Source organism: Callionymus lyra, chromosome 13, assembly GCF_982586985.1.
Source record: "Callionymus lyra chromosome 13, fCalLyr1.hap1.1, whole genome shotgun sequence".
Lineage (NCBI taxonomy): Eukaryota > Metazoa > Chordata > Actinopteri > Syngnathiformes > Callionymidae > Callionymus > Callionymus lyra.
The window spans coordinates 9,769,919-9,793,316 of NC_141830.1; the positions used below are offsets into that span (position 1 = coordinate 9,769,919).

Below are 23,398 nucleotides of genomic sequence, written 5' to 3' on the forward strand. Positions count from 1 at the left end.
CGATTTTGGGCCATTTTTTAAAGTTTGAGTGAAAAAAATCGGTCAAATTAGACCTTTTTTCGAGCCTTCAAAAAACAACATTTTATGCATTTTCCTAACAATTTTTTGCGCTCACATGGTGCGTCTGATATCATACTTAAGTATTACGACCTTTTTTTCCATTTTCGGACACGTCGATTTTGGGCCATTTTTTAAAGTTTGAGTGAAAAAAATCGGTCAAATTAGACCTTTTTTCGAGCCTTCAAAAAACAACATTTTATGCATTTTCCTAACAATTTTTTGCGCTCACATGGTGCGTCTGATATCATACTTAAGTATTACGACCTTTTTTTCCATTTTCGGACACGTCGATTTTGGCCCATTTTTTAAGTTTGAGTAAAAACAATCGGTCGAATTAGACCTTTTTTCGAACCTTCAAAAAACAACATTTTATGCATTTTCGTAACAATCTTTTGCGCTCACATGGTGCGTCTGATATCATACTTAAGTATTCCGACCTTTTTTTCCATTTTCGGACACGTCCATTTTTGCCCATTTTTGAACTGGGAGCCAGTGGAGTTGGATGAGAACAGGGGTGATGTGGTCAGATGATTTGGTGCGGGTGATGATCCGGGCGGCTGAGTTCTGAATGATCTGCAGTCTGTTGATGAGTTTGGTGGGGAGTCCGGTGAGAAGGGCGTTGCAGTAGTCGATGCGTGATGTGACAAATGAGTGGACCAGGATTTCAGTGCTAGATTGGGTCAGTGATGGGCGGAGTCTGGAGATGTTGCGGAGGTGGAAGAATGCGGTCCGGGTGATGTTTTGAATATGGGGTGCAAATGAGAGGGTGTTGTCCAGTATGACGCCGAGGCTCTTGACTTGGTGGGAGAAGGGTACAGGGAATCCGTCGATGATGATGGGTGTGGCTGGGGTGTGTTGTGATTTGGCGAGGGTGGATTTGGAGCCGATGAGCAGGGCCTCGGTCTTGTTGCCGTTAAGTTTTAAAAAGTTCCTTCTCATCCAGCTCCGGATGTCTTCTAGGCAGGTGATGAGGGAGGTGGGAGGGATGGCAACGGTGGGTTTGGTGGAGATGTAGACCTGTGTGTCGTCAGCGTAACAGTGGAAGTGGACCCCATGGTGACGGAGGAGTGTGCCCAGGGGGAGGAGGTAGATGGTGAACAGGAGTGGACCCAAGACTGACCCCTGGGGGACACCCAGTGAAACACCCGAACACCCAGACTTGTGGTGGCTTAGTTGAACAAATTGTTGACGGTCGGTGAGGTAGGAAGTGAACCAGGAGAGTGCAGCACCGGTGATCCCAATGCCAGCCAGGCGGTCCAGGAGCAGACGGTGGGAGATGGTGTCGAATGCTGCGCTGAGGTCGAGGAGGATGAGAATGGTGAGCAATCCGGAGTCAGCTGCACGGAGGAGGTCGTTGGTGATTTTGACTAGGGCTGTTTCAGTGCTGTGTTTAGGACGGAAGCGGGATTGGAAGGGTTCGTGGAGATTGTTTGTGTCAAGGTGGGACTGTAATTGTGCGGCAACCACCCTTTCAAGGGTTTTGGAAATGAAGGGGAGGTTGGAGATGGGCCGGTAGTGGTTGAGGTCAGCAGGATCAGCACTGGGTTTTTTCAGGATTGGTGTGATGGCAGCCAGTTTTAGAGAGGGGGGTATGGTACCTGTAGTGAGGGAGGAGTTAATTATGTTGGTGATCATGGGGGAAATGGATGGCAGACATGCTTTGACAAGGGAGGTGGGAAGAGGGTCGAGCTGACAGGTGGTGATTTTGGCCTTGCGGATGAGTTCTGAGACGGTCAGTTCTGTTACTGGGGTGAAGTCAGAGAGGGAGCTGATGGGAGGTTGGCCAGTGATCATCCAGGGTGGGTCGTCAGAGGGAGTGCGAGATGTGGCCAGTTGTTGGTGAATGGTGTTGATCTTGGAGCTGAAGAAGTCGAGGAAGGCAGTGCACTGATTGGCGGAAATGTCTGGAGGGAGGGTTTTAGGAGGCTGAAGTAAGTGGCTGATTGTTGAGAAAAGGACTCTGCTGTTACCTGTACCGGTGTTGATGAGGTTGGAGTAGTATGAGGATTTGGCAGTGGTGAGGGCGTCCTTGTAGTGATGGAGGTGGTCCGAGTACATCTGGCGGTGTACAGTGAGTCCAGTCTTTTTGTAGAGTCGCTCCAGTCGACGGCCAGTGGCTTTGAGCTGGCGGAGCTCAGGGGTGAACCAGGGAGCAGTGTGGGTGAATGAGACTGAGCGGGTTTTCAGGGGGGCCAGGGTGGTGAGGGAGGAGGAGAGGCAGTTGTTGTAGTGAGTCACCAGGTCAGTCAGTGAGGATGCTGAGGGGGGGCTGGGGTAGGAGCTGATCAGGGAGGAGAGATCTGTGGTGTTGATATGTTTGATGTTCCTGAAGGAGATGGTCCGTTGTTCCTTGGCTTTGTGTAGTTGGGTGTAAATGTCAAAAAGTACGGCTTTGTGGTCGGAAATGGGGAAATCAATGACATCAAGGTTAGTGGGAGTGATGTCAGTGCAGCAGATTAAGTCCAGTATGTGACCTTTGTTATGGGTTGGGAAGTTGACATGTTGTGTGATGCCAAGACAGTCCAGGAGTGATGTGAAGTCGTTAGCAAACGTACAGGATGGATTGTCAATGTGGATGTTGAAGTCACCAAGGAGGATAACAGTGGGGGACATTGCACATACAGATGTTAATAGTGATGAGAATTCATTGAGGAAAACGGCAGAGGGTTTTGGTGGTCTGTATATGGTGACAATGATAGTGGGTTTGGGGCCTGTGAGTTTTACAGCTAGACATTCAAAGGAGGAGTGATGGGGAACTGTGACAGCAGTGACTTTGATGTTATCACGGTGGAGGAGAGCGAGGCCACCCCCCCTCCCAGTGGCACGGGGTTTACTAATAAAAGAGAAACCTGATGGGACAGCCTCATTAAGATGGGAGAAGTCGTTTGGTTGCTGCCAGGTCTCAGTGAGGCAGAGAATGTCTAGGCTCTGGTCAACAATAAAGTCAGCTATCAGCAGGGCCTTATTACTGAGGGATCTAGTGTTGAGTAGACAGAGTTTCAGACAGGTGAGTGGAGTGTAACAGGTTGCTTTGAGCACGGGGGACAGCACACTGTGATTGACAGGACTGACAGGACGGGCTGTGCGAGGAGTGGGGCGGGGCCCAGTGGACCAGAAAGAGCGGATGTTTGTGTTGCTGTTGAGAGTGAGCTGAAAGTTCCGTCCAGAGCCTCGGTGGATGTATCTTGGTCGTTTCAGGATGTAGTGGTGGGATGCAAGCTGAGGTGGGGGGGTCCTTGAGAAGATCCGGAGACATAACATCTCCGTTGCCGAGTAACGGAGCGGCAGAGATTCCCTCGTGAGAGCCGAGCAGAGCGCAAGCCAGAGGAACAGGTTAAAAGACCACATGATGTGAAGTCGGCGGCGACGTTATCCAGCGCTAGATGATGATCCAGGTGGTGATGGTGAAGCCACAGAGCCAGCACAGCGGAGGCAGAGGAGTGGAGCGTGCCGGTTGTAGCTTGTAGCGGTAGCTTGTAGCGGTGTAGCAGGGAGGCGGCGTCCTCCGCGTTGACAGCAATCCGCGGGCGCAGGTAAACGTCCGGGAGAGCTGGCAGGGTGGCAGCGGACCGGTCCGAACTGGCGTGCTTCGTGGGGCACACCGGCGCGGGCTATCCAGCCACAGAGTGCGGAGAGGAGCCACCACAGGTGAGCCCTGTGTCGGCGGAGCTAGCTTCTGGCTAGCGAGTCAGGCAGTAGCAGCAGGCAGGCAGGCAGAGACTAAACTGCTGTTTCAGTGTCGCAGAGTGGAAGATCGAGCGGGCCGAATCAAGCAGATGGGTTCGAGGTCCAACATTCATAAAAGACTAAGCTTGATAAATCAATATGAAACGTCAAAATAGCGAAAATGACGAAAATAATGAAAACCAGGGGAGGCACTCGCATGGTGCGTCTGATATCATACTTAAGTATTCCGACCTTTATTTCCATTTTCGGACACGTCGATTTTTGCCAATTTTTTAATGGTGAAAAAAATCGGTCGAAATATACCTTTTTTCGAGACTTCAAAAAACAACATTTTAAGCATTTAGGCAACAACTTTTTGTGCTCACATGGTGCGTCTGATATCATACTTAAGCATTCCGACCTTTTTTTCCATTTTCGGACACGTCGATTTTTGCCCATTTTTTAAAGTTTGAGTGAAAAAAAATCTGTCGAAATATACCTTTTTTTGAGCCTTCAAAAAACGACATTTTACGCATTTCCGTAACAATCTTTTGCGCTCACATGGTGCGTCTGATATCATACTTAAGTATTCCGACCTTTTTTTCCATTTTCGGACACGTCGATTTTGGGCCATTTTTTAAAGTTTGAGTGAAAAAAATCGGTCGAATTATACCTTTTTTCGAGCCTTCAAAAAACATCATTTTACACATTCGGGCAACATTTTTTTGCGCTCACATGGTCCGTCTGATATCATATTTAAGTATTCCGACCTTTTTTTCCATTTTCGGACACGTCAATTTTGGGCCATTTTTTAAAGTTTGAGTAAAAAAATTGGTCGAATTATACCTTTTTTCGAGCCTTCAAAAAACGTCATTTTACGCATTTTCGTAACAATCTTTTGCGCTCACATGGTGCGTCTGATATCACACTTAAGTATTCCGACCTTTTTTTCCATTTTCGGACACGTCGATTTTTTCCCATTTTTTAAAGTTTGAGTAAAAAAAATCGGTCCAATTAGACCTTTTTTCGAGCCTTCAAAAAACAACATTTTACACATTTGGGCAACAATTTTTTGCGCTCACATGGTGCGTCTGATATCATACTTAAGTATTCCAACCTTTTTTTCCATTTTCGGACACGTCGATTTTGGCCCATTTTTTAAAGTTTGAGTGAAAAAAATCGGTTGAATTATACCTTTTTTCGAGCCTTCAAAAAACGACATTTTACGCATTTTCGTAACAATTTTTTGTGCTCACATGGTGCGTCTGATATCATACTTAAGTATTCCGACCTTTTTTTCCATTTTCGGACATGTCAATTTTGGGCCATTTTTTAAAGTTTGAGTAAAAAAAATCGGTCGAATTATACCTTTTTTCGAGCCTTCAAAAAACAACATTTTATGCATTTTCGTAACAATCTTTTGCGCTCACATGGTGCGTCTGATATCATACTTAAGTATTACGACCTTTTTTTCCATTTTCGGACACGTCGATTTTGGGCCATTTTTTAAAGTTTGAGTGAAAAAAATCGGTCGAATTAGACCTTTTTTCGAGCCTTCAAAAAACAACATTTTACACATTTGGGCAACAATTTTTTGCGCTCACATGGTGCGTCATATATCATACTTAAGTATTCCGACCTTTTTTTCCATTTTCGGACACGTCGATGTTGGGCCAATTTTTAAAGTTTGAGTAAAAAAAATCGGTCGAATTAGACCTTTTTTCGAGCCTTCAAAAAACGACATTTTACGCATTTTCGTAACAATTTTTTGCGCTCACATGGTGCGTCTGATATCATACTTAAGTATTACGACCTTTTTCCCATTTTCGGACACGTCGATTTTGGCCCATTTTTTAAAGTTTGAGTGAAAAAAATTGGTCGAATTAGACCTTTTTTCGATCCTTCAAAAAACGACATTTTAGGCATTTGGGCAACAATTTTAAGCGCTCACATGGTGCGTCTGATATCATACTTAAGTATTCCGACCTTTTTTCCATTTTCGGACACGTCGATTTTGGGCCATTTTTTAAAGTTTGAGTAAAAAAAATCGGTCGAATTATACCTTTTTTCGAGCCTTAAAAAAACAACATTTTATGCATTTTCGTAACAATCTTTTGCGCTCACATGGTGCGTCTGATATCATACTTAAGTATTCCGACCTTTTTTTCCATTTTCGGACACGTCGATTTTGGGCCATTTTTTAAAGTTTGAGTAAAAAAAATCGGTCGAATTAGACCTTTTTTCGAGCCTTCAAAAAACGACATTTTACACATTTTCGTAACAATTTTTTGCGCTCACATGGTGCGTCTGATATCACACTTAAGTATTACGACCTTTTTTTCCATTTTCGGACACGTCGATTTTGGGCCATTTTTTAAAGTTTGAGTAAAAAAAATCGGTCGAATTAGACCTTTTTTCGAGCCTTCAAAAAACAACATTTTATGCATTTTCGTAACAATCTTTTGCGCTCACATGGTGCGTCTGATATCATACTTAAGTATTCCGACCTTTTTCCCATTTTCGGACACGTCGATTTTGGGCCATTTTTTAAAGTTTGAGTAAAAAAAATCGGTCGAATTAGACCTTTTTTCGAGCCTTCAAAAAACGACATTTTACGCATTTGGGCAACAATTTTTTGCGCTCACATGGTGCGTCTGATATCATACTTAAGTATTCCGACCTTTTTTTCCATTTTCGGACACGTCGATTTTGGCCCATTTTTTAAAGTTTGAGTAAAAAAAATCGGTCGAATTAGACCTTTTTCCGAGCCTTCAAAAAACGACATTTTACGCATTTTCGTAACAATTTTTTGTGCTCACATGGTGCGTCTGATATCATACTTAAGTATTCCGACCTTTTTTTCCATTTTCGGACATGTCAATTTTGGGCCATTTTTTAAAGTTTGAGTAAAAAAAATCGGTCGAATTAGACCTTTTTTCGAGCCTTCAAAAAACAACATTTTACACATTTGGGCAACAATTTTTTGCGCTCACATGGTGCGTCTTATATCATACTTAAGTGTTCCGACCTTTTTTTCCATTTTCGGACACGTCGATTTTGGGCCATTTTTTAAAGTTTGAGTAAAAAAAATCAGTCGAATTAGACCTTTTTTCGAGCCTTCAAAAAACGACATTTTACACATTTTCGTAACAATTTTTTGCGCTCACATGGTGCGTCTGATATCATACTTAAGTATTCCGACCTTTTTTTCCATTTTCGGACACGTCGATTTTGGGCCATTTTTTAAAGTTTGAGTAAAAAAAATCGGTCGAATTAGACCTTTTTTCGAGCCTTCAAAAAACGACATTTTACACATTTTTGTAACAATCTTTTGCGCTCACATGGTGCGTCTGATATCATACTTAAGTATTCCGACCTTTTTTTCCATTTTCGGACACGTCAATTTTGGGCCATTTTTTAAAGTTTGAGTAAAAAAAATCGGTCGAATTAGACCTTTTTTCGAGCCTTCAAAATACGACATTTTACGCATTTTCGTAACAATCTTTTGTGCTCACATGGTGCGTCTGATATCATACTTAAGTATTCCGACCTTTTTTTCCATTTTCGGACACGTCAATTTTTGCCCATTTTTTAATGGTGAAAAAAATCGGTCGAAATATACCTTTTTTCGAGCCTTCAAAAAACAACATTTTAGGCATTTTCGTAACAACTTTTTGCGCTCACATGGTGCGTCTGATATCATACTTAAGTATTCCGACCTTTTTTTCCATTTTCGGACACGTCAATTTTGGGCCATTTTTTAAAGTTTGAGTAAAAAAAATCGGTCGAATTAGACCTTTTTTCGAGCCTTCAAAATACGACATTTTACGCATTTTCGTAACAATCTTTTGTGCTCACATGGTGCGTCTGATATCATACTTAAGTATTCCGACCTTTTTTTCCATTTTCGGACACGTCAATTTTTGCCCATTTTTTAATGGTGAAAAAAATCGGTCGAAATATACCTTTTTTCGAGCCTTCAAAAAACAACATTTTAGGCATTTTCGTAACAACTTTTCGCGCTCACATGGTGCGTCTGATATCATACTTAAGTATTCCGACCTTTTTTTCCATTTTCGGACACGTCAATTTTGGGCCATTTTTTAAAGTTTGAGTAAAAAAAATCGGTCGAATTAGACCTTTTTTCGAGCCTTCAAAATACGACATTTTACGCATTTTCGTAACAATCTTTTGTGCTCACATGGTGCGTCTGATATCATACTTAAGTATTCCGACCTTTTTTTCCATTTTCGGACACGTCAATTTTTGCCCATTTTTTAATGGTGAAAAAAATCGGTCGAAATATACCTTTTTTCGAGCCTTCAAAAAACGCCATTTTACGCATTTTCGTAACAATCTTTTGCGCTCACATGGTGCGTCTGATATCATACTTAAGTATTCCGACCTTTTTTTCCATTTTCGGACACGTCGATTTTGGGCCATTTTTTAAAGTTTGAGTGAAAAAAATCGGTCGAATTAGACCTTTTTTCGAGCCTTCAAAAAACGCCATTTTACGCATTTTCGTAACAATTTTTTGTGCTCACATGGTGCGTCTGATATCATACTTAAGTATTCCGACCTTTTTTTCCATTTTCGGACACGTCGATTTTGGGCCATTTTTTAAAGTTTGAGTAAAAAAAATCGGTCGAATTAGACCTTTTTTCGAGCCTTCAAAAAACGCCATTTTACGCATTTGGGCAACAATTTTTTGCGCTCACATGGTGCGTCTGATATCATACTTAAGTATTACGACCTTTTTTTCCATTTTCGGACACGTCGATTTTGGGCCATTTTTTAAAGTTTGAGTGAAAAAAATCGGTCAAATTAGACCTTTTTTCGAGCCTTCAAAAAACAACATTTTATGCATTTTCCTAACAATTTTTTGCGCTCACATGGTGCGTCTGATATCATACTTAAGTATTACGACCTTTTTTTCCATTTTCGGACACGTCGATTTTGGCCCATTTTTTAAGTTTGAGTAAAAACAATCGGTCGAATTAGACCTTTTTTCGAACCTTCAAAAAACAACATTTTATGCATTTTCGTAACAATCTTTTGCGCTCACATGGTGCGTCTGATATCATACTTAAGTATTCCGACCTTTTTTTCCATTTTCGGACACGTCCATTTTTGCCCATTTTTGAACTGGGAGCCAGTGGAGTTGGATGAGAACAGGGGTGATGTGGTCAGATGATTTGGTGCGGGTGATGATCCGGGCGGCTGAGTTCTGAATGATCTGCAGTCTGTTGATGAGTTTGGTGGGGAGTCCGGTGAGAAGGGCGTTGCAGTAGTCGATGCGTGATGTGACAAATGAGTGGACCAGGATTTCAGTGCTAGATTGGGTCAGTGATGGGCGGAGTCTGGAGATGTTGCGGAGGTGGAAGAATGCGGTCCGGGTGATGTTTTGAATATGGGGTGCAAATGAGAGGGTGTTGTCCAGTATGACGCCGAGGCTCTTGACTTGGTGGGAGAAGGGTACAGGGAATCCGTCGATGATGATGGGTGTGGCTGGGGTGTGTTGTGATTTGGCGAGGGTGGATTTGGAGCCGATGAGCAGGGCCTCGGTCTTGTTGCCGTTAAGTTTTAAAAAGTTCCTTCTCATCCAGCTCCGGATGTCTTCTAGGCAGGTGATGAGGGAGGTGGGAGGGATGGCAACGGTGGGTTTGGTGGAGATGTAGACCTGTGTGTCGTCAGCGTAACAGTGGAAGTGGACCCCATGGTGACGGAGGAGTGTGCCCAGGGGGAGGAGGTAGATGGTGAACAGGAGTGGACCCAAGACTGACCCCTGGGGGACACCCAGTGAAACACCCGAACACCCAGACTTGTGGTGGCTTAGTTGAACAAATTGTTGACGGTCGGTGAGGTAGGAAGTGAACCAGGAGAGTGCAGCACCGGTGATCCCAATGCCAGCCAGGCGGTCCAGGAGCAGACGGTGGGAGATGGTGTCGAATGCTGCGCTGAGGTCGAGGAGGATGAGAATGGTGAGCAATCCGGAGTCAGCTGCACGGAGGAGGTCGTTGGTGATTTTGACTAGGGCTGTTTCAGTGCTGTGTTTAGGACGGAAGCGGGATTGGAAGGGTTCGTGGAGATTGTTTGTGTCAAGGTGGGACTGTAATTGTGCGGCAACCACCCTTTCAAGGGTTTTGGAAATGAAGGGGAGGTTGGAGATGGGCCGGTAGTGGTTGAGGTCAGCAGGATCAGCACTGGGTTTTTTCAGGATTGGTGTGATGGCAGCCAGTTTTAGAGAGGGGGGTATGGTACCTGTAGTGAGGGAGGAGTTAATTATGTTGGTGATCATGGGGGAAATGGATGGCAGACATGCTTTGACAAGGGAGGTGGTTTTGGCCTTGCGGATGAGTTCTGAGACGGTCAGTTCTGTTACTGGGATGAAGTCAGAGAGGGAGCTGATGGGAGGTTGGCCAGTGATCATCCAGGGTGGGTCGTCAGAGGGAGTGCGAGATGTGGCCAGTTGTTGGTGAATGGTGTTGATCTTGGAGCTGAAGAAGTCCAGGAAGGCAGTGCACTGATTGGCGGAAATGTCTGGAGGGAGGGTTTTAGGAGGCTGAAGTAAGTGGCTGATTGTTGAGAAAAGGACTCTGCTGTTACCTGTACCGGTGTTGATGAGGTTGGAGTAGTATGAGGATTTGGCAGTGGTGAGGGCGTTCTTGTAGTGATGGAGGTGGTCCGAGTACATCTGGCGGTGTACAGTGAGTCCAGTCTTTTTGTAGAGTCGCTCCAGTCGACGGCCAGTGGCTTTGAGCTGGCGGAGCTCAGGGGTGAACCAGGGAGCAGTGTGGGTGAATGAGACTGAGCGGGTTTTCAGGGGGGCCAGGGTGGTGAGGGAGGAGGAGAGGCAGCTGTTGTAGTGAGTCACCAGGTCAGTCAGTGAGGATGCTGAGGGGGGGCTGGGGTAGGAGCTGATCAGGGAGGAGAGATCTGTGGTGTTGATATGTTTGATGTTCCTGAAGGAGATGGTCCGTTGTTCCTTGGCTTTGTGTAGTTGGGTGTAAATGTCAAAAAGTACGGCTTTGTGGTCGGAAATGGGGAAATCAATGACATCAAGGTTAGTGGGAGTGATGTCAGTGCAGCAGATTAAGTCCAGTATGTGACCTTTGTTATGGGTTGGGAGGTTGACATGTTGTGTGATGCCAAGACAGTCCAGGAGTGATGTGAAGTCGTTGGCAAACGTACAGGATGGGTTGTCAATGTGGATGTTGAAGTCACCAAGGAGGATAACAGTGGGGGACATTGCACATACAGATGTTAATAGTGATGAGAATTCATTGAGGAAAAGGGCAGAGGGTTTTGGTGGTCTGTATATGGTGACAATGATAGTGGGTTTGGGGCCTGTGAGTTTTACAGCTAGACATTCAAAGGAGGAGTGATGGGGAACTGTGACAGCAGTGACTTTGATGTTATCACGGTGGAGGAGAGCGAGGCCACCCCCCCTCCCAGTGGCACGGGGTTTACTAATAAAAGAGAAACCTGATGGGACAGCCTCATTAAGATGGGAGAAGTCGTTTGGTTGCTGCCAGGTCTCAGTGAGGCAGAGAATGTCTAGGCTCTGGTCAACAATAAAGTCAGCTATCAGCAGGGCCTTATTACTGAGGGATCTGGTGTTGAGTAGACAGAGTTTCAGACAGGTGAGTGGAGTGTAACAGGTTGCTTTGAGCACGGGGGACAGCACACTGTGATTGACAGGACTGACAGGACGGGCTGTGCGAGGAGGGGGGCGGGGCCCAGTGGACCGGAAAGAGCGGATGTTTGTGTTGCTGTTGTGAGTGACCTGAAAGTTCCGTCCAGAGCCTCGGTGGATGTATCTTGGTCGTTTCAGGATGTAGTGGTGGGATGCAAGCTGAGGTGGGGGGGTCCTTGAGAAGATCCGGAGACGTAACATCTCCGTTGCAGAGTAACGGAGCGGCAGAGATGCCCTCGTGAGAGCCGAGCAGAGCGCAAGCCAGAGGAACAGGTTAAAAGACCACATGATGTGAAGTCGGCGGCGACGTTATCCAGCGCTAGATGATGATCCAGGTGGTGATGGTGAAGCCACAGAGCCAGCACAGCGGAGGCAGAGGAGTGGAGCGTGCCGGTTGTAGCTTGTAGCGGTAGCTTGTAGCGGTGTAGCAGGGAGGCGGCGTCCTCCGCGTTGACAGCAATCCGCGGGCGCAGGTAAACGTCCGGGAGAGCTGGCAGGGTGGCAGCGGACCGGTCCGAACTGGTGTGCTTCGTGGGGCACACCGGCGCAGGCTATCCAGCCACAGAGTGCGGAGAGGAGCCACCACAGGTGAGCCCTGTGTCGGCGGAGCTAGCTTCTGGCTAGCGAGTCAGGCAGTAGCAGCAGGCAGGCAGGCAGCGACTAAACTGCTGTTTCAGTGTCGCAGAGTGGAAGATCGAGCGGGCCGAATCAAGCAGATGGGTTCGAGGTCCAACATTCATAAAAGACTAAGCTTGATAAATCAATATGAAACGTCAAAATAGCGAAAATGACGAAAATAACGAAAACCAGGGGAGGCGCTCACATGGTGCGTCTGATATCATACATAAGTATTCCGACCTTTATTTCCATTTTCGGACACGTCGATTTTTGCCAATTTTTTAATGGTGAAAAAAATCGGTCGAAATATACCTTTTTTCGAGCCTTCAAAAAACAACATTTTAAGCATTTAGGCAACAACTTTTTGTGCTCACATGGTGCGTCTGATATCATACTTAAGCATTCCGACCTTTTTTTCCATTTTCGGACACGTCGATTTTTGCCCATTTTTTAAAGTTTGAGTGAAAAAAAATCTGTCGAAATATACCTTTTTTTGAGCCTTCAAAAAACGACATTTTACGCATTTCCGTAACAATCTTTTGCGCTCACATGGTGCGTCTGATATCATACTTAAGTATTCCGACCTTTTTTTCCATTTTCGGACACGTCGATTTTTGCCCATTTTTTAAAGTTTGAGTGAAAAAAAATCTGTCGAAATATACCTTTTTTCGAGCCTTCAAAAAACAACATTTTACACATTTGGGCAACAATTTTCACAATTCCTTGTCTCGAATTGTCTGTAAGACGCCTGAGGCACAAAAGTAGGATCAAGACATCCAGGGATTCAACAGGTGAAAGCAATCGTGGATAAATGAACACATGACTTCCTCAACCAGACCCTGCGATGGATCACAGATTCACTGATGCACTGAGACAACAAGGGCAACAAGACATCCGTCTAGAAGCCTGTGAAGAACTCAAAGACAACATTTAAAAAGCAAGAAATATAATAATATAATTCTGAGTCAAACCATGTTCATATTTGTCTTGTGCTTCTAAACTCACTTTTAAGCTGTAGGGGGGAAAATGGCTTGATGGGCTAATGGTGTAATCCTGGCTTTTGGTGCGTAAGGTCCTGGGTTCAAATCCCATCATGACATTTTTGTTTCTTGCACTACCTTCAGGGGTGTCAAACCGGTCCAGAAAAGGGCCGAGACGGTGCAGGTTTTTGTTCCAACCAGTCAAGCACACATGAGTTAATCAATCAATGTATTACATAGTTAGCTTTGTTTTGCCATCTATTGTTAAATAACATATGCTTAGCTTTAAACATGTAAAGTACTTTGTGCTACATTTTTTATGTATAAAAAATGCCACAGAAATAAAGTTTATTATTATAATTATTATTACATTAGTGTTGAAATTGTGTTGCCGTCTACTGGTCTACTCATTGATGACCCGATTAAAACCATGATGTTCTTTAAAATCACCACAATGCTGTAATTATTTAACTCTATGCTACTTTAGGGTTCAGGTAAATGTTTACTATATGATTTAGGTTAAAAAAAACAACCTAAAATGCTATTCATCAATGTACAGGCTTGATAGCCTCCTGCACTGCCCATAAAGGGGGCCGGTCTGTCAATGACTCCCGGGCCACTTCACCATCCCAGTCCGCCCTTGGGTTTGGTTGGTCTGAGACCAGTATTTTTTATTATTATTATTTTCGTTAATATGCATGCGAATTTAAATTAATTATTCACCGGTAAATAAATGTGTTATTTTTCATTGATTTGATTGAGTTGATCATTGTAACTTCGGGTTTGAAAGGCAACGAAAATTAGTTTAGCCCATTTTAAGAAACAGTTCGTCACGAATCTGTGTTTTTGTTTTGCTTTGGTTTATCCTCAAATAAAGTAACATCATGTTACCCTTCGCGTATCTAAATGGTTTGTGTATAGCCTATGGAAAAGTGTAAATGACAAAAATAATCTAAGAGAAATCAGTTTCTAAAATGATGTAAACTAATGATCACATTTTAATTTTAGATTAAAAATTATTATACACTACACGTATACGCCATACTTAAATTAACGCTAAAAGATAATCAAAATATAAAGTATAAATTACTAGCTTCATCTAAGAGCTTAAACGTTTGAATACACAATCACAATCAACATTTCACTCAGACTGATTTACACTGTTTCAAGACAAGCTTGAAACAGAATTAGAGACATTACACCGGTTATTTAAAAAAACGTCTGTTTGTCTGCCTTTCCAAACCTTGAGTCGAGAACATTTGAATGACAGATTGCAAGAGGGCAAGTTAGGAAGTTTGCTCTGGGGGTTATCGAGACACAGGCAAGTTGAAAGAACCATTTGCCCCGGGAAAGACGACCACCGGGGCGGGAAATTTGCCTTAAAAATCGCGATGTTTCTACAGCTCGAGATCTTTTCTCCCGGGGCTATTGAACTGTGGAGTTGCCGTAAGAAAGTGCTTCCGATCGGTCGTAAAGCTTGTATTTTATTTGACTAGAAGCGGCGAATAAACGACCCGTGACACTGCATTGACCATTTCTCTCCACAAAGCGAAGTATAAGAACCGGAAGTGACGGCGTGTTGGAGCGACCGGAACGGACTCCTGTTTTGACCGTTTTATTACTAATCACAGACGGTCTAGTTGAATGTTTTAAAGTGTGTAGTGTGCAGTGTAATAAATATTGATTGATTTGTGGCGACTTCTGACTGAGATAAAGGATGACATCGTATAGATCCTGGAACTAAGCCTGGTCTGTAGCAGGCTAAATTCCACAGAATAAATCTCAATGGTAACTGATGTCAACACACTTTCTTCGATCCCGCTTCGTGCACCGGGATCGTAGATAAATTGAGCCAGCATAACCAAGATAGCCCGACTTAATCCCTTATCCTACTTTTGTGCAATAGGCATCTGGTGTTCACCGAGCCATTGACAGGTAGAGATCCTGTGCAGTTCTCGACCTGTAGGTACAATTTCTGTCCCCCCTACAATTTCGGTCCCCCCCACGTCCTACGTGATGACGTCACACGCTGCATAAGTGAACGTCTCTTTAAAATATTTTTTATATGGGTTAAAGAAACGTCAAAAGAACATTAACATGATACTTTTTTTTTACCATACATAAAACATTTATATTGACAAAAAGACGATCTTCTTCAACCTAATCACTTTCCGTTTTTTCATTTCCTGGTCTGACGAAGCTAGCCGCTGATTGGCTGAAGCTCTTTTACTAATAATAACGCACAACTGTACAGTGCAGTACAAACATTCGAGTTCCGAAATAATTCCCTTTTCAAATAAAAAAAATGTTAGAATATTCCCCTTTCAATCACTCTCTCTACCTGTCTGTAGTTCGGATCATAAACACCTCAGTAATTATTTAGCTTTCATTTCGATTTTTATCCCCGATCTAAATCAATGATTAAATGTATATTTGCCCACTTTATTGAACGAGTAATGTTATCTTTATTTAATGTGTCCCATTTGAATAATTTATGCACTACAAAAAGAAAATTGTGTTTTTTCTAACACTAATGGCCATAAACATTTTCTAATTTTCCTGATATTATTGTGATGTGTTCTCTTAACAAAAATGGTTATTGCCCCCCACTTCCTACGTGATGACGTCATACAATGCAATACAAACATTTGAGTTCCGAAATAATTCGCTTTTCAAATAACAAAAATGTTGGAATATTCCCCTTTCTATAACTCTTTCTACCTGTCTGTAGTTCAGATCATAAACACCTCAGTAATTATTTAGCTTTCATTTAGATTTGTATCCCCGATTTAAATCAATGATTAAATGTATATTTGCCCACTTTATTGAACGAGTAATTTTATCTTTATTTAATGTGTCCCATTTGAATAATTTATGAAAAAAGAAAATCGTGTGTTTTTTCTAACACTACTGGCAATAAACATTTTATAATTTTCCTGATATTATTGTGATGTGTTCTCTTAACAAAAATGGTTATTGCCCCCCACTTCCTACGTGATGACGTCATACAATGCAATACAAACATTCGAGTTCCGAAATAATTCGCTTTTCAAATAACAAAAATGTTGGAATATTCCCCTTTCTATAACTCTTTCTACCTGTCTGTAGTTCGGATCATAAACACCTCAGTAATTATTTAGCTTTCATTTCGATTTTCATCCCCGATTTAAATCAATGATTAAATGTATATTTGCCCACTTTATTGAACGAGTAATTTTATCTTTATTTAATGTGTCCCATTTGAATAATTTATGAAAAAAGAAAATCGTTTGTTTTTTCTAACACTACTGGCAATAAACATTTTATAATTTTCCTGATATTATTGTGATGTGTTCTCGTAACAAAAATGGTTATTGCCCCCCACTTCCTACGTGATGACGTCATACAATGCAATACAAACATTTGAGTTCCGAAATAATTCGCTTTTCAAATAACAAAAATGTTGGAATATTCCCCTTTCTATAACTCTTTCTACCTGTCTGTAGTTCGGATCATAAACACCTCAGTAATTATTTAGCTTTCATTTCGATTTTTCTTCCCGATTTAAATCAATGATTAAATGTATATTTGCCCACTTTATTGAACGAGTAATTTTATCTTTATTTAATATGTACCATTTGAATAATTTATGAAAAAAGAAAATCGTGTGTTTTTCTAACACTACAGGCAATAAACATTTTCTAGTTCTCCTGATATTATTGTGATTTGTTCTCTTAACAAAAAGGGTTGTAAAATATGAGGTCTTTATGGTCATTAAAGTAGCCAATCAGCAACCGACAACCGACTTTGAACCTACGGCACTCCCGTACTGAGTAAACAAACGCATCCGTTGCTGTCCGGATACCGCGGTGCATTCTGGGGTCTGTAGGCAGGAAACGCTGTTCCCCATCATCCAAACCTGTTTGAAGAAATACAGGTTGAGCAACAACCAGCCCGGTGACGTGTGTCGGGCTTTAACGACATGCCACACGCACGGAATAACTAACTTCTTCCTGCTGGGACAGCCGAGGAGAGAACTAGCGCAGCAATGGCGGGCAGTGAGTTTCACCCATTGACTGTACTAGCTGCGTGGCTAACGCTAGCATGCGGAAGTGAAAAACGAAGCGTCGTTTCTGTGTCTTAATGATTTAACTTAATTTTTGTTTTTGTTTTTTTTTCGTAGCAGGAAACGCCAGCGTCATGTTCAAGCTCTACTGCCTGGCGGTGATGACCCTGGTGGCGGCGACGTACACGGTGGCCCTGCGCTACACCAGGACCATGACTTCAGGGGACCTTTACTTCTCCACCACCGCCGTCTGCCTCACCGAGGTCATCAAGCTGATACTCAGCCTAGGCATGCTGGCCAAGTGAGTGTCTCACGTCCACCAACACCCCCTCTTTTAAATGTAGCATTGAGCAGGTTTCAAGTGAGGTTATGGTGGCTTCAGACTAGTGTGGGATTCATGTGCCATCCTTGACTGACATGTCCAACAAATCTAGTTGCTTTTACTGTTGGTTCGTCCAGTTCCAGTGATGACCTTTTTGTGCAAAAACGATTGTATGTGTCCACGAAAGCATCCAGCAAAATAAACTACCAGGAAGCTGAACACGGGTTTCAGGTTCCAAAAAACCTCTAGTGTTACAGCACTAAACTTCTTCTCACACAGAAAGGATGATCCCTAGAGTGTTTAAAAGTGTTTTTTATTATAGAGTCGACAGAGGTTGAAGGCATACTTTTTGCTGTTGCTTTCAAGAAACATCTTAAGACGTTTTTATTTGTTCAGGCTATTCCTTGATTTTCTGGAACTCCTGTTGTGTTATCAGTTTTATCTTGACCTTAAAGTTTATACTTTATTGAATATTGTTTTGATTGTTTAAGTGCTTTGTGACCCTGGTCTGGAAAAGCGCTATATGAATAAAAATTACTTACTTACTTACTTACTACTATAAATATTTGACTCAAAAAGTAATCATCCCATGTGTTTTATTTTCTACTATTCATCAGTTTGTCCACTTGGCGATCGGGATGATGTATGTCAACAATTAATCTGGAAAACGAGGACAAACTATGAGAAGAAAACTGGATAAACTAGAGTGTGGCTTGCGTAGTTGTAAAGGAGTAACCACAGAAGCAGGAACAGCCTGCAGTAGTGACGAGTTGACGGGTATCACATTTGGGGAGGAATGAGTTTTATTATTCAAGTGATTCTATGCATGTGGAGGTAAAAGGTCAAGAAAAAATGGAAGCAGCTCAGATAATCTTGCCTTTATTCCTGCCTGACAGGGAGATGTTTGAAAATATCATAAAATACATTTGATTGTATATGAAATGTGTGTTATGGCTACACTAATTCCACCTGCTGCTATATTTAAACGTCCCCGTTTCACAATAAGACGCATCAATAATCAAAGATTAGTGCGCGAGAGTGAACAGCTTCCAAATAACACAAACGAATCTAACACATGGATTTGCAAAGAAGAGTACCTTATACAAATAAATCTGGCTCGGGATTTAACAGCAAACATGTAAGGATTATGTAACGAGGCAATTGTAAAAGTAAACATCATTTAAAAAAATAATTTGACCAAGGATCAGTCATAAATAACTAAGATTATAAATTGATGGTAAGAAGTATTTGGTCATTTTTCAGTGACGTGGAGTACAGTAGATCCAACCAGATATTTTAAGGTTATTTTTTTTGTGTGATTGAATATTATTCAAAATAATTTCAATGTATTTTTGTGATGTTTTAATTACGTAAAAGTGTATGTGCTGGCGATGATTTTGTACTGCATCTGTTCGACTATCAACTGACAAGTCTATATCTCCTCTTCCTCCTCCTCAGAGAAACTGGACATCCCAGCAGACTAAAAAACGCCTTATTGGAACACATCCTCTTCAGCCCCAAAGAGCTGCTGAAACTCAGCATTCCCTCCATTGTTTACGCCATTCAGAACAACATGGCCTTCCTCGCCCTGAGCAACCTGGATGCTGCCGTCTATCAGGTGTGACTCGGCTGGTTCCTCCAGTTCCTGTGAATATTTAGTGTGTGGCTTGTTGGCAGCCGTGAGTAAAAGCTGGCGTTTCCATGCTAGCTTCTTCTGTGTTGCGGACTAGGAGTGTGTATGGGAGATATGATACAGTGGAAACGATATATATAGAAGTATATTGCAGTATTTTAGGAACAAGGATATAGTTATAATATTTTCGAGTACTCGACTCTGGTGTTGCACAATTTACAGACCATAAATTCGGTTACAACTTCCTAGTCGTAACTGATTTTAATTGTTGTATTGTCCAAAGATTAGCTTTATAGTGCGTTATGTTCTTTATACTTGGATTTTGTCATCTTGTACTTTGTTCTTTTTATTAATCTTTGTTCTTGCTTTTATGAAACTATCATCTGGAAAAAAAAAATTCCCAAATGAGATCTCGAGAGGGATTAACAAAGCTCTATCCATCTATCTAAAACCTGCTGGAGTCTACTGTATCCTCTCGCCCTCAGTCATCGCCGGAATCTAGCAGGATTACATTATATCTTTAGCTGAGGACGTAATTACCGCTGAGGTTTAATTGCAACACAAAAATGTACAAATTGTCTGAATAATTGCGTGTAAATTGTAAATAATTTTTTTTTAATTTAATACATCATTTATTAAATTATAAACTACAAAAGAGCTATGATGGTAAAAGATGATTTGAAACCCCAAAATGTTTAAATATTTATAAATTGTAAATATGGATACATTTCTGTTAAATATTGATTTGGTTAATGAAAGAAATGTTATTCATTTATTTCTCACACCCGTAGTACTGATGTTAATTTGGTTAATGTTTGGATTAACTTTCTTACACGGAACACGAATCGTACCATAAAATGACTTTTCCCACTTCTTCCCAGGTGACGTATCAGCTGAAGATCCCGTGCACGGCCTTGTGCACAGTGTTGATGCTGAACCGCTCGCTCAGTCGGCTGCAGTGGTTCTCCGTCTTCATGCTGTGCGCCGGAGTCACCCTGGTCCAGTGGAAACCCGCCGAGGCCACCAAAGTTCAGGTATCAGCCGGACAACAGCTTCAATATGGCGAGTCCGTTATGTTCATCGGACCGCGCTTTTTTCGCAGATCGAGCAGAATCCAGTGGTCGGGTTCACAGCCATCGCCATCGCAGTCTTGTGCTCGGGCTTCGCAGGTACGACTCGCATGCTCCGCCAAACGTCTTACAAAGGAAGAAAGTCAATAATGTCATCGCTTAACGAACAAACAAGGTCTTTTTAAGACCGTGTTTGATGAGACGCTAACACTGCCAGCAGCGCCTCAGGGAAGCAAATACTTGTCATCTTAGTTTACCTTTGAGTTGATGGCGAAGAAGAGAGTGCAGACATGGCAGAACAGTTGAAACGGCAAGAGGGACAATTGTGGTCACTGCCGTAATCTAGGTTTGAATCAAAGTGTTGCCCAGGGGCCACATGTGCTTTTCTGCCTCGCCTGCACTCTCTTCTTCGCCGCATCGGTTGATCACCATAACATTCTCACAAGATCAGGAGAGAAAATAAATCTGCTCTCATAGAAATATTTTCGGGGCCATTTAAACACCTTATTGCCAATTTCTTTTCTTTAACACACAGATTATCCATCTATAAATAATTTATTATTCTTTAGCATTTAAATTCTTAGAAGGATACAAGATAAATCCTTGAATCAAGAGTGAAATTAATCTTTTATTTCACATTTTCTATCCTCACAGCTATTAAGTCATGTTAAAAAGTTGGAATTATGAATACATGGTTTCTTGTCTTACTCCGTCAAGAATCTAAAAAAATAAATACAAATGACTAATACTCCCAACTTAAAGGTATTTTATAGATCATTTATTTTTCATTTAATGGGCACAATAAGAAACCGTAAGATCAGTTATTTAGGTATAAATGTTTTTCTCAGAGGATATGAAGGTGTCGGTGGAGGTGACTTCACTGTGCACACAAACCTCTGTATGTCTTACACTTGATATCTGAACTTTAACCCGCTCCATGTGCCACAGGCGTGTACTTCGAGAAAGTTCTGAAAAGCTCCGACACATCCCTGTGGGTGAGGAACATCCAAATGTATCTGTCGGGTATCGTGGTCACCCTGATCGGCGTCCTGGTGAACGACGGCGAGAACGTGCTGGAGAAAGGTTTCTTCTTCGGCTACACGCCCTGGGTGGTCTTCGTAGTCTGTGAGTGGTGCTGAACTCCTGATCCCGGGCCCGCCGTCAACTGGCTCATCTGGTGTTTGTTCTCACAGTCCTGGCCAGCGTGGGCGGCCTGTACACGTCCGTGGTGGTCAAGTACACCGACAACATCATGAAGGGCTTCTCGGCAGCAGCCGCCATCGTTCTCTCCACTGTGGCCTCCGTCATGTTGTTTGGACTCCAGATAAGTACGTGCTTTTCTTTTTTCAATTCTCCTTAAGGTGAGGCAGAGGTTCAAATCCAAGCTTTTGTTGCGTCAGCAAGTGATTCATGCTCCATTGTCCTGTCACCATGTCGTGCTTTGATCTCAAAACTGGTTCGGGGAGCGCTTCACTCAGTTACGGTTACATGACTACATGTTGTTGAGGAGATGTCATGGAGGGTGAAGGGAAAGATTGGGTGGTGACAGAAAAATAGAAACTTGCTGGATAGTAAGATGCAGCTTGCAAAAAAGTTCAAGAAAAAAACAAGAATTTAAAATTTTAATAACCTTTTTAAAAAGTTATTCTGAACTTAGTTTTGTCATTTGTGGATTATTATTTTTATTGCATAAAATACACAACTTTAAGTGCAAGTATCGTGTTCAAATCCTGGTTGCAATCCATCAGTGACCAGTTTTTCAAAAATGTTATCTGGATTTGCAAATCAACATTTATTTATTTTTGCTATCCAAGATGCTGTTTTTAAGATCACAGTGCTATAAATGGAACAAGATATCACACTGTCGGCTACTAGCAATGTAAAGAAAAACAAGTAGTGGGTCACTTGAAGTGTTTTTCAACCAAACATTCACTTCTATTAATCTCCTATAGTTAAGAAAATAATGTTCAAGGTTAAAAAATATTTGTAAAGAACGTTTTGCAGGAACCGCAAGTTCATTCTCAAGACGGACTGGTAAAAACTGGTGCACTAATGCTGCCGTCACTAGAGAAATGAGCTGAGCCAGAAGGCAATTCTCTATTTAACTGCATCATCGGCATGTGAATCTTCAGATAGCGACGGTCTGAAGCCACGTGAATTAGTTTTAAGTAGAAACCAAAGTTTTATTCAATCCAATTAATGATCACCTTTTTTTGTGGACATTTGTAAATAGGACAAGAAGCCTGAGCACCACATTCCATGTCTCCCATTTCTCTCTGTGCAGCTATAACGTTCGCCTCCGGAGCCTCCATAGTCTGTGTGTCCATCTACCTGTACGGACTTCCGAAGCAGGACACGTCGAGGGTTTCTTCTCTAGATCAGGACAAGGACGCCAGACAGAAACTGATCCCGGTCTGAAATACCGAATCACCGCTTGAGCCTAGGAGCCCTCGGGCTGGCAGCACCTGGAAGTTTCTCTAATGGCCGGATTATCACAAGGATCTTCCAAGTCACTGGACTGATGACTGAGAGTAAACGAAAGTTATCCAGACGCCAAATGATGAGTTTTTTTTTTGAGTGGCCTTTTTTTAATTTTGTGAGTTGCAATCATTATTTGTAATTTAGCTTAAATTATGATGAAGTACTGAAGTATGTTACTTTTTTTTTTTTTTACTTTCACTACGTATGAGGATTATTTAAGAGGTATTTTATTATTATAGGCCACAGAAAAAGTCAATCGGCAGTGGACTTTACTAATGCCTTATGAGGTGCAACTGTGGAACTTTAATCGTGTAGGTTTTGGGGTTTTTAACTTCTGCTGGAATCTTCTGGCTCCTGCTAAACTGGTGTTTGTGACTGTGAATAATGCGGAAGATTGAAAAGTCAACATGGGAAGGTTTGTTTTAAACTTGCGAGGACAGGATTAAACCAGAATAAAAAGGGGTGAAGATTGCGCCTTGGGGGATTCCAGATTTTATAAATGGGACCAAACCAGACTTCAGCCACTCGACATCAATCTGTTCTGTCGGTTACCGTGGTGATTGCATCACAAGTCACGATGTTGAATGTCCGAGGTACATAAACACAGACTGCATGATGACACCATTCAATGTTGGTTCTGTTACTTTGATGATGTCATCTTTTAAATAAAAACTGGATTGAAAATCTTCTTGGTGTTTGCCCTTCGTCTGATGAACTCGGAAAGTAAAAGATTGTATAAAAGTACATCAATGCAAATGTTAAATCTGAATTCATATGAAGTAGTCAAGCAGTTTTTTAAGCAGACTTTTAAACATCTCCACAATAGA

At 42.1% G+C, this 23,398-nt stretch overlaps 2 protein-coding genes across 2 annotated transcripts; one reads left to right on the forward strand and one right to left on the reverse strand.

Moving 5' to 3' along the window:
* Positions 1 to 3,254: 3,254 nt before the first annotated feature.
* Positions 3,255 to 16,909, reverse strand: LOC148067288 (uncharacterized). Its single transcript, XM_087806370.1, has 4 exons — positions 16,817 to 16,909; positions 11,706 to 11,973; positions 8,861 to 11,088; positions 3,255 to 3,671 (listed from the first exon to the last, which is right to left on the reverse strand). Exons 1-4 carry the CDS (start codon positions 16,907 to 16,909, stop codon positions 3,255 to 3,257), a joined length of 3,006 nt encoding a protein of 1,001 aa, XP_087662496.1.
* slc35a1 (solute carrier family 35 member A1) lies at positions 16,880 to 23,259 on the forward strand. Its single transcript, XM_087805166.1, has 8 exons — positions 16,880 to 17,057; positions 17,183 to 17,366; positions 18,846 to 19,005; positions 19,902 to 20,054; positions 20,123 to 20,189; positions 21,039 to 21,215; positions 21,284 to 21,418; positions 22,375 to 23,259. Exons 1-8 carry the CDS (start codon positions 17,048 to 17,050, stop codon positions 22,506 to 22,508), a joined length of 1,020 nt encoding a protein of 339 aa, XP_087661292.1. The 5' UTR covers positions 16,880 to 17,047; the 3' UTR covers positions 22,509 to 23,259.
* The last annotated feature ends 139 nt before the right edge of the window (positions 23,260 to 23,398 follow it).